At 43.5% G+C, this 13,742-nt stretch overlaps 1 protein-coding gene across 1 annotated transcript; it reads left to right on the top strand.

Moving 5' to 3' along the window:
- Positions 1 to 4,448: 4,448 nt before the first annotated feature.
- On the top strand, positions 4,449 to 7,186 carry CUNH7orf25 (chromosome unknown C7orf25 homolog). Its single transcript, XM_027123982.1, has 2 exons — positions 4,449 to 4,597; positions 5,518 to 7,186. Exon 2 carries the CDS (start codon positions 5,539 to 5,541, stop codon positions 6,802 to 6,804), a length of 1,266 nt encoding a protein of 421 aa, XP_026979783.1. The 5' UTR covers positions 4,449 to 4,597; positions 5,518 to 5,538; the 3' UTR covers positions 6,805 to 7,186.
- The last annotated feature ends 6,556 nt before the right edge of the window (positions 7,187 to 13,742 follow it).

Raw genomic sequence — 13,742 nt, 5'->3', positions numbered from 1 at the left:
ATAGGAGATATATTGTGTACATACATCAAAAATGGTGCGCTAGTTCCTGTTGGTTTTCCCATTGCAAGTAGGTACATGTATTTAAAAAGAGCCCCCTAGAATCTACTAAATCTTTTTAACTCAAGGATGAACGTGAGTGCTGGAAATAAAATACTAATACTTAAATGTCAAAATTATGGCTTAAGTCTCTCCCTCGTTCATGTAATCTCAGTGTAATCAGAACCTTCACTGCAAGTTAAGGCTCATTGAAGCAAGCAGATAATGGGGTACCTGAAGCCTGTTTTCATTATATGTGAAGGCATAGCACTTAGTTTTCTTTTTTTGTTTTCAAGGCATCATAGGATAAGAGAGATCACGTCATTAGTCTTGCTCACAGAGCATAGAGTTTATGAATGTCACTGTTCTTACCAACAGAGATCGCGGGCATTTTTGTGATTTAAATGTGGCTCTAAAGATCTTGATTATGATCTAGCCAAGTTTAGGCTCTTTAGGCAAGAGCCTTATCTTGGAGCATGTCTGTCAGGATTCCCAGTTCTACCCACTGTCACTGTAACACCCCTGTAAGTGGCTGAAGCGTTATGATGGGAGATGGGAGATACCAACTTGACCTATTTCTAGACATTTGTCTTGAACGCCTCGGTTAACATAACAGTCTCTCCTCGTCGGCTCTTGGTACATTGTGAATCCAGCACGCTAGAAGGTGAACTTAGTGTTAAAAAGGAATGGTTTTTGGAGTTAGGTCTCAACTCTCCCACTTAACTGGCCAAGTGACTGCACAAAGTAATTATCTCAGAGTGTTTTCTCAGGACTAAACTTGATTATGCAAGTGAAAGGCCTGGCAAGGTTAATGGTTAAGTAACCCATAAGTTTTAGCTCCTTTGAATTTGCTTAGGCTCTCTCTAATGTCTCATATTAAGAAACCAGAGGAATGCCAAAATTCTGCAAATCAAAGAAGGGAAGAGTAAAGGCATTTTTATTTAGGACAAAAAGAAAGCAACGTGGAGGTTCTTATTGAGTGCTAACAGAGTAGAGAGTCCTATGGAATAAAGAGAGGAAGAATTAGCTGAAGCAGATCTGTGTCCAGGTTCTATTCTTTGCCTCTTTGCCCCATTAAGTACAAAGCCTAGCTCAGCTGAAGCTGCCTAGAACTCCCTTGGTTCTCAGTTTGTTCTTTTCATTGACCTTAATTTTCACTTGTCCCCTTTTGTTCCATTTCTTGGGAAACTCAAGTTTTTGGTCTGACAACCCATTATGCATCCCTGAATGTTCTCCAACTCTTCTGTCATTTCTAGCCAGTGGATTCTAGCTTCTTTTAATCTCATTTAAGTATCATAATGCTCCTCATATACAGTCCCCTCTCCATTTTTGGTCCAATTTTTTTGTATCTTCTCTTAAAAAATTTGCCTCCACTGGTTTTTCTCTTCCAGTTCCTCAACTGAACTGTGAATCCAAGTTTGCAAAACAATTATTAGCAGTGAAACATGGAAATGTTTAAAATTCACACATGGGGGGAAGAGGGAGTTGAAAAGGAAAGGGAAATAAGGAAGAAAAGTAATATTGATCTTTATAATTATCCAGTGCTGGCTTATTGGGTACTGATTAGGTGAGAAGGGTGATCAAAGGATTTTTCATCTATTGTTCGACTATGTTCATGGACTGAAACCGCCAACTCTAAGCCTTAACTTCACCTCTTTATCACGCGTCTCCTTGCTGATGTAGGCAAGCTCTGAGCCCCTGTTGTAAAGAAACACAAGCTGATACTCAATGAAGTGCCTGAGAACATGTAAGAGTTGGTAACTCCTTTGGTTTAGAATCCTAATTTCCTGAAACCCAGTCCAGTGGTCCTGTATTAATGTCACGTTGCCTCACACGGTTCCTTCAGTTCAGACTCCTCCCTTGACCCTGCTCTCAAGGACCTTATTATCGAACCAGCAATACCTGCCTGCCAAGTAAGTGATAGCTTCCTAAGCATGAGCCTATTTTAAAAGTTAGATAACTTTTAACACTTGATCAAAGGCCTGTCCCTGAGTTTCATCACTTTTCCCATTTTAAGTATTCCATCAGGTACTCCCATATTTCAAAACAGTAGGCTTATTATGGTTATTTCTGGATTCCTGAAGGTCAGCCATCATATAAACATTTTATTCTGCAAGATGAGAATTTAGAACTCTTATACCACCCTCACTTCCCTTCTGCTTTAATTAGATCACAATGTTTAGCATAAAAGATTTTTATTAGGGGTATGTAAGTATACTGTGATTGCTTTTCCTCACTTTTTTGCTTTGTTTTCTCTGTAGCTGTCACTAATTCTTGCCAGTTCCCCCCTCACGGGATTGCAAAACCCTCTGCACACTTTTCCTCACTGTCAGATACAAGGTAATCTGACAGTTCTCACCCAACCCTTCGCAGCCCCTCTCCCCCAGCACCATTCCAAGAAGTTTCTTGAAACCCTCTCTTTCTGCTGTAATCCAAGCTGGTTGCATCTTTGAAACTCTTTCTTCTCCTCTTGTCTCTTGATTGGCTGGGTTTAAAAATTCTAGGTTAGAAAGAAATGTCTCCACATTTAAACTCCTATTTTTTTTTTTTTTTAACATCTTTATTGGAGTATAATTGCTTTACAATGGTATGTTAGTTTCAGCTTCACAACAAAATGAATCAGTTATATATATACATATATTCCCATATCTCTTCCCGCTTGCGTCTCTCTCCCTCCCACCCTCCCTATCCCACCCCTCCAGGCGTAAACTCCTATTAATTGGATACTGGAGCCTTTTGTTTTTGCTATATTTTTCACCTATTTTTTTAAGTCTACTTTTTAGTAGATTTTTACACTCTTCTTTTCTATTGATGTTTTTAAGATTTGGGATATTTTTAATTTTGAAGAACTCTTTCCTATACTCCATTATCTCCCCTTTAAAAACAGAATTCTTCTTTGATTTATGGCTGAAATATCTTCTATCTGAGGAGGCTAGTTAAAGATACTTAAAAAAAATTTTTTTTTTGTTCTGCTTTCTGTTTCCTTTAGATTCCAAACAGAAAAATGTTTCGAAGTGCTGTGTTTGTGAATCCCAAACCTACCTACTGGGGGATGCCGAATATCAGCACCTCTGTGGTCTTTCATTTGCTCTGTTTCTCCAGAGAAAAAGGGTTTGAGGGAGAGGGTGATGAGAGGAGTGGGACAGGAGTGCCAGCGTTCCGTGAGGGGCAGAGAAGGGGCCGACAGCATTTTACTGTTCAGGACGAAAACTTAAACTCTTTTCATAATGTGTCTGGAACCCCTCTGATTCCCTGTCTTCAACATCATAAACTCGACTTCCACCTGGGGAAGGATGGGTAACTGTCCCAGCTCCACAGGACGGGAGAGAGGACTTGGTGTCTGTTCCTTATACAACATGTAAGCAATGCCCATTTTCAGCCCCTCCTCACTGCCTCCTTTCCTTCCAGGCATCTGTAGTCTACTAACTACTTCCGCAGAGAGGCTTCCTGGCTTCAAATAACCTCTCTGGCGGACTTAACTCTAAACCATATCTTTTAGGCTCCGAGGATTGAATAAATATGTTGAAAAGCACTTGGAACAATGCCTGCCACATAATAAGCATTGAATAAGTGTCATTATTGCTCTTTGTCTTGAAAAATGTATCGACATATCTCATGTGCAATCATCTCTTGTTCTTTTTAGTCTTGTGGGTTTATTCCTTTCCTGTCATTTAAGTAAGGTTTAGGAAAGGAGCAGGCAGACATAGGATTAATTTTAAAGTCCTCTTAAAATTTTAAAGTTAGTCTTTATGGGTGACTCTGGACACTCTACTAAAGCTAATATCTATTTCCCAGCCCTTCAGAAGCCAGCCACCAATCGTTTGCCCTCTTCAGAAAGGCAGCGCGTCCCTAATGACACTTTCTAATGGAGAGCCCGTGGTGGCGCAGTGGCAAGTGCTTTGGGGTGGGGTCAGAAATCCCAGCTACAGCACTTAACAGCTGTGAAAGCTTTGACAAACCTCTCCAGCCAGTTTTCTGTTAAAATGAGCCAAACTTTTTCTAAGACGACAACCACTGTCTGGCACTCGTAGGGGTTTGAGCTTGATGGCAAAACGGTGTACTTGACCCGCGGAGAGGAGGTGGGCGCGATCGGGAGGTTTTCTCCACCAAAATGCACCGACTGCCGCCCCAGGCAAAGTCTAACCATGATTAGATGCTAGGATACGGTTTCAGCCTGCCTGGCACGCTGGGGATCGAGCGGCTGGTGCCCCAGTGGGAGATCATCTTTCCTGGGGCCAGGCGGTCGCGCGCCCCGCGCTCGCCTCGCGGCGGGAGTGGAAGAAGCCTCTTCCCTTAACAAACATGGCCGCCGCGCTAGCGTCAGCCCCGCTCTGGTGGCCGCGCTGCCGCCTGGGAATAGCGGGCTCGGCGTCACCCGGCGCGGGGCCACGTGACGCGGGAAAAACCCGAGGCGGCGGGGCTGGCGCAGGCGGAGCTCGCGCCAGCGGAGCAGCAGCTGAGGCCCGAGTGGGGAAGGGGCTGCCCAGTGAGGTTACTCGACGGGTCCCGGCCTCGCGCGCACGTGCCCGCCTGCTCGCGCTCGCAGTCTTGGGCGCTGACGGTGAGGAGCCGGGGAACGGGCGAGGGGGTGGGGGAGCCGGGCGCCCCTTCCGAGGCCGGGAGGGGGTTGGGCCGGGTCGGCGGGTCGGGTGGCGGGCGCCGAGCCGCCGAGCGCTCTCTGCCCGCGCCTCCGTCCCGGCGCTGGCCGTGGGGCCTCTTGGAGCCCGAGCTTGCCCGACGGGGCCAGCGGTGCAGGTGGACCGAGCAGGGCCGGATGCCCGCTCGGAAGGCCCCGCCGACCTCAGGCCCGCCCGCCCGGGCCGCCGCGGGCTGCTCCGTGGAGTTTATCTTCGGGCGTTTTCCTCGGAGTGGGTGCGGGAGCCGAGTTGGTGGGCGCCTTCGGTCTTTAGAAATGGGCTGGGTTGACGTCACATGCAGGTACGAGGCGGTCTGGATTCCTGGGCGTGTGTACCGTGTGCCCCTGGGAAAACGAGGCAGCAGGTTGAAGGAGACCCACTCATGGAAGGTTAGCGTGGTCAATTGAGGAGAGAGTCTCCTGTTTTGGACAGTTTGTTCACCAGCTAGTCTGTGTGGATACATTTATTTTAATCATTTTTATCTTGACCCTTCCACTAAAATTTCTCGACAACCGAACAGTAAGGCTGCTTATAAGGGAATTCCTTATGTAGCAGGTTGCCAGCCCCCTGCGTTTTATCCTAACCCGGGATATACTGTGGATCCCATGACCTTCAAGCTGAAGAAGTGAAGGCGCAAAGAGTGTTAGAACCCAGCGGACGTAAGGAGCAGTTCAGAAGTCTAGCTATCATCCTTTCCTTAGCTCTCAGAGGAGGGAGTCACTCCAGAATCAGACACACAGAATCCCAGGTTCATAGACCCGGCCTCCATAACCTTTGTGGTCCGAATGAAGTCTTAGAATCCTGAGTGGAGAATTGCTTGCGGTTGATTTGTTTCTTTTCATAGGAAAGGCATAATGCTGTCAGCATGTCTGCACACTCCATGCTTTGTGAGCGGATCGCCATAGCCAAGGAACTGATGAAGAGAGCAGAGTCACTCTCCAGGTCGAGAAAAGGTGGCATCGAAGGTAGTGCCAAGCTGTGCAGCAAACTGAAGGCAGAATTAAAATTCCTGCAGAAGGTAGAAGCTGGGAAAGTAGCCATTAAGGAGTCCCATTTACAGAGCACTAACCTGACACACCTAAGAGCCATCGTGGAATCGGCAGAAAACCTGGAAGATGTGGTCAGCGTTCTCCATGTATTTGGTTACACAGACACCTTGGGCGAAAAGCAGACCCTTGTGGTGGATGTCGTTGCCAATGGTGGTCATACCTGGGTGAAAGCCATCGGCCGGAAGGCTGAAGCTCTGCATAACATTTGGCTGGGCCGGGGCCAGTATGGCGACAAAAGCATCGTTGAGCAGGCTGAAGACTTCCTCCAGGCCAGTCACCAGCAGCCGGTGCAGTACAGCAACCCTCACATCGTCTTCGCATTTTACAACAGTGTCTCCAGCCCCATGGCCGAGAAGCTGAAAGAAATGGGTGTATCTGTGAGGGGAGACATAGTAGCCGTGAACTCTCTGTTAGAGCCCCGTGAAGAGCTCCAGGCCAGCGAGAGCGAATCAGACGATGATGGCCCCGAACTTTTGCGGGTGACCAGAGTAGACCGAGAAAACATCCTAGCCAGTGTCGCGTTTCCAACGGAGATCAAGGTTGACGTGTGCACAAGAGCCAACCTGGACATCACTACTTTAATCACATATGTATCCGCCCTCAGCTATGGAGGCTGCCGCTTTATCTTCAGAGAAAAAGTGCTCACTGAACAAGCAGAGCAAGAGAGGAAAGAGCAGGTTCTGCCACAGCTGGAGGCATTTATGAAGGACAAGGAGTTGTTTGCCTGCGAATCTGCTGTCAAGGACTTTCAGTCTATCCTAGATACCTTAGGAGGACCCGGGGAGAGAGAGCGGGCTGCTCTGCTAATTAAGCGAATTAACGTGGTCCCAGACCAGCCTTCTGAGCGTGCCTTGAAACTAGTGTCCAGTTCAAAAATCAACAGCCGCTCTTTAACGATTTTTGGGACAGGAGACACCCTAAAAGCCATCACAATGACTGCCAATAGTGGTTTTGTCAGAGCTGCCAACAACCAGGGTGTTAAGTTCAGTGTGTTTATCCATCAGCCCAGAGCACTCACTGAGAGCAAAGAGGCCCTAGCTACCCCCTTACCAAGAGACTGCACAACTGACAACCAACACTGATGATATCCTTTAAATACTGTCATGGGAATAAGTTATTCATACCAAAGGCTGTGTCTTCCCATTCTTAATTGGAAAAAAAAAAAGGTCTATAGTAAAAATAATGCTCTTTAATACTCTTTAGAGCTCTTAAACCAGTCAGGTTGACTGTCTCATCTATAAGGTATATAACCTAAAGTACGCAAAAAGCACAAGAGGCAACCTTATTTATCAAACTGGCTACATTATAATTAGAACAGAAATACATCTGTATAAGGCTTGTAGCTGTATCACGGTATTTTGATTTGTTTCATTCAGTAGGGCTATCACTCCCCGAATGGTAACCGCCTCTCTTGGCCTGTGGCTACGTGGCATCTTGCATTAAATATCTGGAGAAACCTCTGAAGCTTGTTTTTCATTGTGTTGGTTTAGCAATCGATATGGGTTGAGGCTGGGAGGTAATAGTTTTCAATGAATTTTAGATTCCAAAGTTATGGCTGTTACTGAAAAGACACTTGTTTGATTGCTATCTGTCAGGTGCAGTCTGGTGGTTATGTTTACAAAGAGGACATTAATATAGAAGGAAATAAAGGGAATTCTGATCACGGGAGTCCCATGAATCTCTTGATACACCATCGTGAGAAGATAGACAACAGTCACACTACTACAAACCTAAGGTGTTTAAGGTTAAATATTTATTTGAATATATTGAAAAAGAATTATATAAAATAATAGGTTTTACTTTTAAATACAAATGGCCCCCACATTAGCAGTATTTGGATTATGAATACTCCTTTTCCCATTCCTTTTGCAAGTGGGAAGGGACAGCCGCACTATTACGTCTCTCTCGTGAAACTGGCAGGGAGATTCCATGCCTGTTTCATGACACAGTTGTAATTAAAAAGAAATTTTTATGTCCGTATTGTGCTAGGTGTTTCATGAATGTGCAGTGAGGACAAATTAGCAAAGTAGGTACATATTCACATTTAAAAAATTGGGAATTGAGTCTTAAAGCTGAAGCATTAACTTGTGCTAAGTGTAGGAGCCATTATTAGAACTGATTTTGTGTTCTCACAGCCTGGCCTTTCCCCTGAGCCAGCCCCTCTTCTGTGAGTAGGGAAACTTCAATTTCCAGCCACAGTGTTGAGACGGCGGAACTTGATTGTCAGGGCCCATGAAATGAAATGCAAAATTACGTGTATGGGGGGGGGGGTTTCTCCTGGGAGAGATTCTGTTACTAACTCAACACATTTCCTAGGGGAAAAGGCTGTGATTGGGGCTCCAAGTTAGTGTGGAGAGGTAGGTTTAACTTTCACTGGAGCAGAAATTGTCTAGTGTTAGAAATCGGGCTTAGGCCTTTTCAAGCACCTATTAAAGTACTAATTACTTGGTACTATTATGTACCAAGCATTATAACAGTTATTGGTGTAAAAGATGAATAATTGCTCTTTGGTCTAAGGGGTTCTTCATCTGAAATGGAAGGAAACAATTGAAGTATAACTAATGTACTAAATTTTCTAAAAGAGTTACGTTTAAAAGACTGGGAACAGAGTAAGGGAGTAATTCGTGCTATGGGGACAGGAAGTCAGAGAGGCAGTGACCTCTGAGGGGTTGGGTGTGAGACTCAACAGGAAGTGTACAGGGAGTGGATTGGAAAGGTACAGAAGTGTGAATATGAGGGCCTGTTCAGAGACAGGGCTCATGTGGACAGTTTATAAAACTGGAAGTGAAGTAGAAAAGCAGGCAAAGTTCTCTGAAGAGTTTGGCATTAGAGAGCCATTGGCCATTTTTAAGAAAGGATGGGTCATGATCAAATCTCTTAGTAAAACAGAGACCTGTAGTGTGGAGGAAGAATTAATGGAAGGAAAGATAGGATTATAATGATAGCTAGTACAATATGGTGGAATGTAGTATATGCTGGGTGTGTTCAAGGCAGAATTGATGTGATACTCATTCATTTAATAAACATGTATCAAGTTCCTGTCATGTCAAACACAGTTTGCCATAGAGCAATATAGTTGCAGGTATCAAACAGGAAATATTACTGATACTTAAAGTGAAACCAAGCTGAATCACTTCCAAATGAGGGGCAAGGGTGGAGAATACATGTGGTCTGTATAAGAGAAGACAAGTCAAAAGAATTCTCAAGGGAAGCATAAAAACCAGAAAGTACAACATAAGAGAGCTGTAAGACCAAGAAAGATATAAAACAGCTTTGGAGAAGCTATAATTTCCCTAATTAATTACAGGGAAATATACAATAGCTAGATACTATTTTGATAAGTTTAGACATCTCAGTGAAACAGATGATATTCTTAGGAAATAGGAGTTAAAATTGAGGAAGAACTAGAATACCTATTTAACCCATAGTCCTTGAGAAGATTGTTCAAGTAGTTAATTAACGACCTCCAAAAAATGTCCAGGTCCAATTAACTTCTTTAGGTAAGTTTTTGCTTACATTTAAATATCAAATAATCTCCTTGCTCTAAAAAATAATGTGGGCAAACTGAATCTGACACATAAGTATCATGCCAATTCTGCCCTAAACAACTTGGGGTGATGAAAATGTTTTGGAACTATATGATAGAGATGGTAGTTACACAACATTACGAATGTACTAAAGCCATTGAATTTTTCGCTTTAAGTCAGTTAATTTTATGTTTTGTGGATTTCACCTCAATTAAAAAAAAACAGTACCCCTAAGTGGGGTGGAAATATTTAGCATGGTAATATGTGATGTTCCATTTACTCGCCCTCCCCTACCCCCAAATGAGGACTTGGGCTGCTCTTGCTTGAGGACAGGGTCCTGTGAAGGTGTGCAGCCTGGGAGCTGTATCTTAATTTGTGTAATTGCAATCTGGTTGTCTCAGATCATTACTGTATTGGGAATGTTTTGAAATTCATTTTGTGGAATATAAGCATGATTCTGATACTAAAACAAGATATCCTAAAAAAGAAAGCTGCCTGAAAATTTCAATCCCAGGCAAAGAACACCTCACCCTGTGGGAATCTTGTTTGCCAGAGGATGTTTGCCAGAGACGATCCCCCCAACTTAAATATTAGGGACTTGGGGATTAATCTCCATGCTGCAATAAAATTGGAGGCAGGAGGCTTACTTTGAGGTAAAGAGGTAACCCCAAGACTCCTCCCTGCATGAAACCGGAATCTTGGAAAGGCTGGAGTCCCTGAGAAAAAGGATCTTGTAAACACTGCCCAGGGTGACAGCAAGGAAATGTGACTCCAGTGGCTCTGAGTGGAAGAAAAGGAGCCTGAGGGATGTCAAGTCCAGACTCTGCTCTGCTAGGAGCGTCATGGGGAAGGCCCAGGCGTGTGAAATTAGTATAAAAATGGGTCCCAGGTAAGTACTATCGTTAAGATACCTCACAGAAACACTCATGGCATCATTCGTGACTTGTGGGACACTTCAGTTTCCCAAGCTTCACAGAGTCCAATGGAAATGAAGCTTTGCTTGGATGGGCTTTCAGTGAGACATTGTGAAATCATGTGAGGAAATCTTCCACCACCAGTGAGTCAGCAACACAAAGTTCCTCAACAACTTAAGATCATAGTAAAATAATCTGATAAATAATATAAAGTAATTATGGAGGGTTTGACGTGTTCCTCACGTGCATTATTAAAAAAAAAAAGAGGAATGAGTCAAAGAGGCAGATAGAGGCTAAAATACCATCTGTGACAAAACACTGTGTGTAGCTAAGATGGAGGATGTGGTTTATATCTACAGAAAGTGGGCTGAACCCCAGAATTAGGCAGATGCTACCCACCCAGGCACAAGTAGTGCTGGGCGTGTGATGGGAGAGCATGTCTGGTGCAGAGGACACCTCACTTGTGGGAAGCTTGTTCCCAAGAGGAAAAGGGCAGAGCTGAGCAGAGCATCCCAGGTGGTCCAATAAATGACTCTGTGTCCCCAGAAGGGGAGAAGGGCCAGGAGTGCACTGTGGGGAAGACCTCCCCCGACCTGGCATCGTGGAATCAGAAATCTGTCTCCATATAAATAAAAAATGTTTTAAGAAGGTAAAATAAAGTATAGAAACCATAAGGAGAGAATACAGGCAATCGGGAGTTCTAGTAATAGAAAAAGCCTCACTAAAATGAGAAGTTCAGAAAAAACTTCAAAAACGTCAATCAGACAAAACTGAAGAAAAGATTCTGAACTGAAACATAGCTCTTAATAAATTTCCCAGAATGCAGCAAAGAAGTAAAAGGATGGGAAATCCGAGAGGCTGAGACCTGGAGGACAAATAGTGAGGTCCACAAAGGTCACAGCAGACAGCAGGAGCCAGCACACTGCACCTGGTCCAAGTTCTCCCTGCCTTTGCCTGCCTGTCCTGTAGGGGCTGGAAGCACCCACATCCTTGCTCTCTTAACCTGAAATCCTTGCCAGTGAGACCCGGGGCAAGTCTGCTAGTTCTGCCTCCTCTTCCTTCCATCTTTTTCCTGATTTGACGTGGGCAATGGCCAGGCTTGCCCCGTGGAGGAATGCTAGCTAGTGCGCCAAAGAAACAGTAGAGTCGGGGAAATCACCATTTTGTGACAGAATAAATGATTTTATAAGGATGAGAGGAAGGCCGAGGGAACGTCACAGACTCTGGTGCTGACGTCAGCTTCCCTCAGGACTTCTTGCTGAGAGAAAATATAAAACCCCGATTTATTTAAGCCACTGGAGTTGGCTTTTCCTTTCGTGTATTAGGAAATATTTCTAACTGCCATTATGGTTTTTTGTCCCCAAAAGGAAGAATAGACAAAATGGGAGAGAAGCAATAAATACAGTTTTCAAATGTACAGAAAAACAATTAGAATAGAGTATGAGCATTCATATACCCATCACCTCAGTTAAACAGGTGTTATTATTTTGCCCTATTTAAGTTTTTCTTTTGCTGAAATATTTTAAAATAAATTACAGACACCATGATGTTTTTACCTATACCTCCCTCAGTATTCAGTTCCAGAAAGAACATTTTTTTGCACAACCATGATTCCATGAGCACACCTAAGAAAATTAGCAATAATTCTGAACATCATCTAATGCCCAGTTCATATTCTGATGTCAGGGGTTCTGTCTAACGAGGATCCAGTCAAACACTAGGCGTTACTTTTGGCTTTAATATTTCATAATTCTATTTTGATTTAACACATAATCTCACTCTTTCATGACTTTGGCTTTTGAAGATACCAGGACTGTTGTCTTACAGGATATCCTATATTCTTGATTTGTCTAATTGTTTCTGGTGGTAAATTTTATTTCCTGTAAACTGGAAATGAGATCTAAAAGCTGGATTAAATATTTTATAGGTGATACTGTATTCTTCATGTGCATTACACCAGGGGTCATATCATATCTGGTTGTTCCACTGTTAGTAATGTTAAGTATTGTCCCTTTGAATAAAGTGGTGACAGCCAGAACTTTCCATTGTAAAGTGATGTTTTTCCCCTTGGGACTAGTAAATTAACTATGAAATAATACTTTTGCACTATGTGAATATTCAGTTCCCCATTGTCCTTTCACCTAATGATTTTAGCATGCATTAATCATTATAACCTTGAATCAGTTATTTCGTTCAGAGTGACAAAATGGTGATTTTCCCACTTCTACCATTTCCTTTACACTTATTAGGTATCATTCTTCTATAAGGGTACCGAAAAGCTTTCCCTATGAGCTGGGGCCATTTTGTTGCTCTGAAATATAGTTTCTTCTTGAATGTCAGGGTATCCTTAATTGCTTTTCTCTAATTAATGGTTTTCAGAGTATGGGATTGGTATAATAGTCACCTTCAGTAACAGCAATGAAATTTTTGGAGGGAGATTCTATTTTGTGAGTACCATATTGGACTCATGAATTATTACATATTTAAATGTGCCCAAATCAATTACACTTCTTTTTTGTTACAATAATTTATTTCATTTTATTTTATTTTTTACTAATGATACCGAAAATTGGCCTCTGTATGCCGGCGCCAAATTGAATCTCGGAGACAGAGTTTGGATGAAGTAGAAAGGAATAACTTTATTGCTTTTCCAGGCAAAGGCGGGCTAATGCCCTCAAAACAGTGTGTCCCCAGCCAGGGGGGTTTGTGGGGAGTATTATAGTCCAGGAGCAGGGCTGCTGATAAGGATCAGGGTGCTTGCAAGGCCTGCATTCCTTCAATCCAGAGGTCACCTGGCTTCAGGTGGTTTTGTGATGGGCTTCTGTGACCTTCTCTCTGGAATGAAGAATGCTTCATTAAGTAGGTAACATCTTCCATTTGGTGGGGGGTTTAGTTCTGCAGAAGAGCTCAAAGATGGTGTTAGGTATCCTTGAGGTGGTGTTAGGTATCCCTTGAGGAGGAACCAGGACCCTGTCCCAAAGGCATCCTTGAGGTAGTGTTAAGTATCCCTTGAGGGGAACCAGGACCCTGCCCCAAGGCTGCACTCTTGTTTCTTGACTGCTCCTCCCTTGTCTCCTCAACCCCTCACTACTCTGATTGACAACTATTTGAACCTGCCCTTTGGAAATTAGGGAAGGTCACGGAGGCTGAAGGAAGCCTACTTCATACAAATAAGAAACAGGGGACATGGAAGGACTTGTGCAGGGGATATGGAAAGACTTTTGTGCCCAGGAGCCCCACAGGGTCCTGATCAGTTTCACTAAGACTTTATGTTTTTTTAGAGAAATTTTAGGTTCACAGCAAAATTGAGAGGGTAAACATACAGAGACCAATAAAGTACAGAGATTTCCCATAGCTGGCTGACCCTTGAACAATGCAGGGGTTTGGGTGCCGAGCCCCAGGCAATCAAAAATATACGTATAACTTTATAGTCAGCACTCTGTATAGGCAGTTCCACATCCAAGGATTCAACCGATTGCAGATCGTGTAGTACTGCAGTTCCTATTTATTGAAAAAAATCTGCATATAAGTGGACCCGTGCAGTTCAAACCTGTGTTGTTCAAGGATTAACATACTCTC

The sequence above is a fragment of the Aethalodelphis obliquidens genome, unplaced genomic scaffold, assembly GCF_003676395.1.
Source record: "Aethalodelphis obliquidens isolate GAN/ISIS:26980383/991018 unplaced genomic scaffold, ASM367639v1 scaffold27, whole genome shotgun sequence".
Lineage (NCBI taxonomy): Eukaryota > Metazoa > Chordata > Mammalia > Artiodactyla > Delphinidae > Aethalodelphis > Aethalodelphis obliquidens.
This window is presented reverse-complemented; position numbering and strand designations above follow the sequence as displayed.

Coding starts and splice junctions, on each gene's coding strand:
- CUNH7orf25 (XM_027123982.1), top strand. CDS start 5,539: ATGTCTGCACACTCCATGCTTTGTGAGCGGATCGCCATAGCCAAGGAA.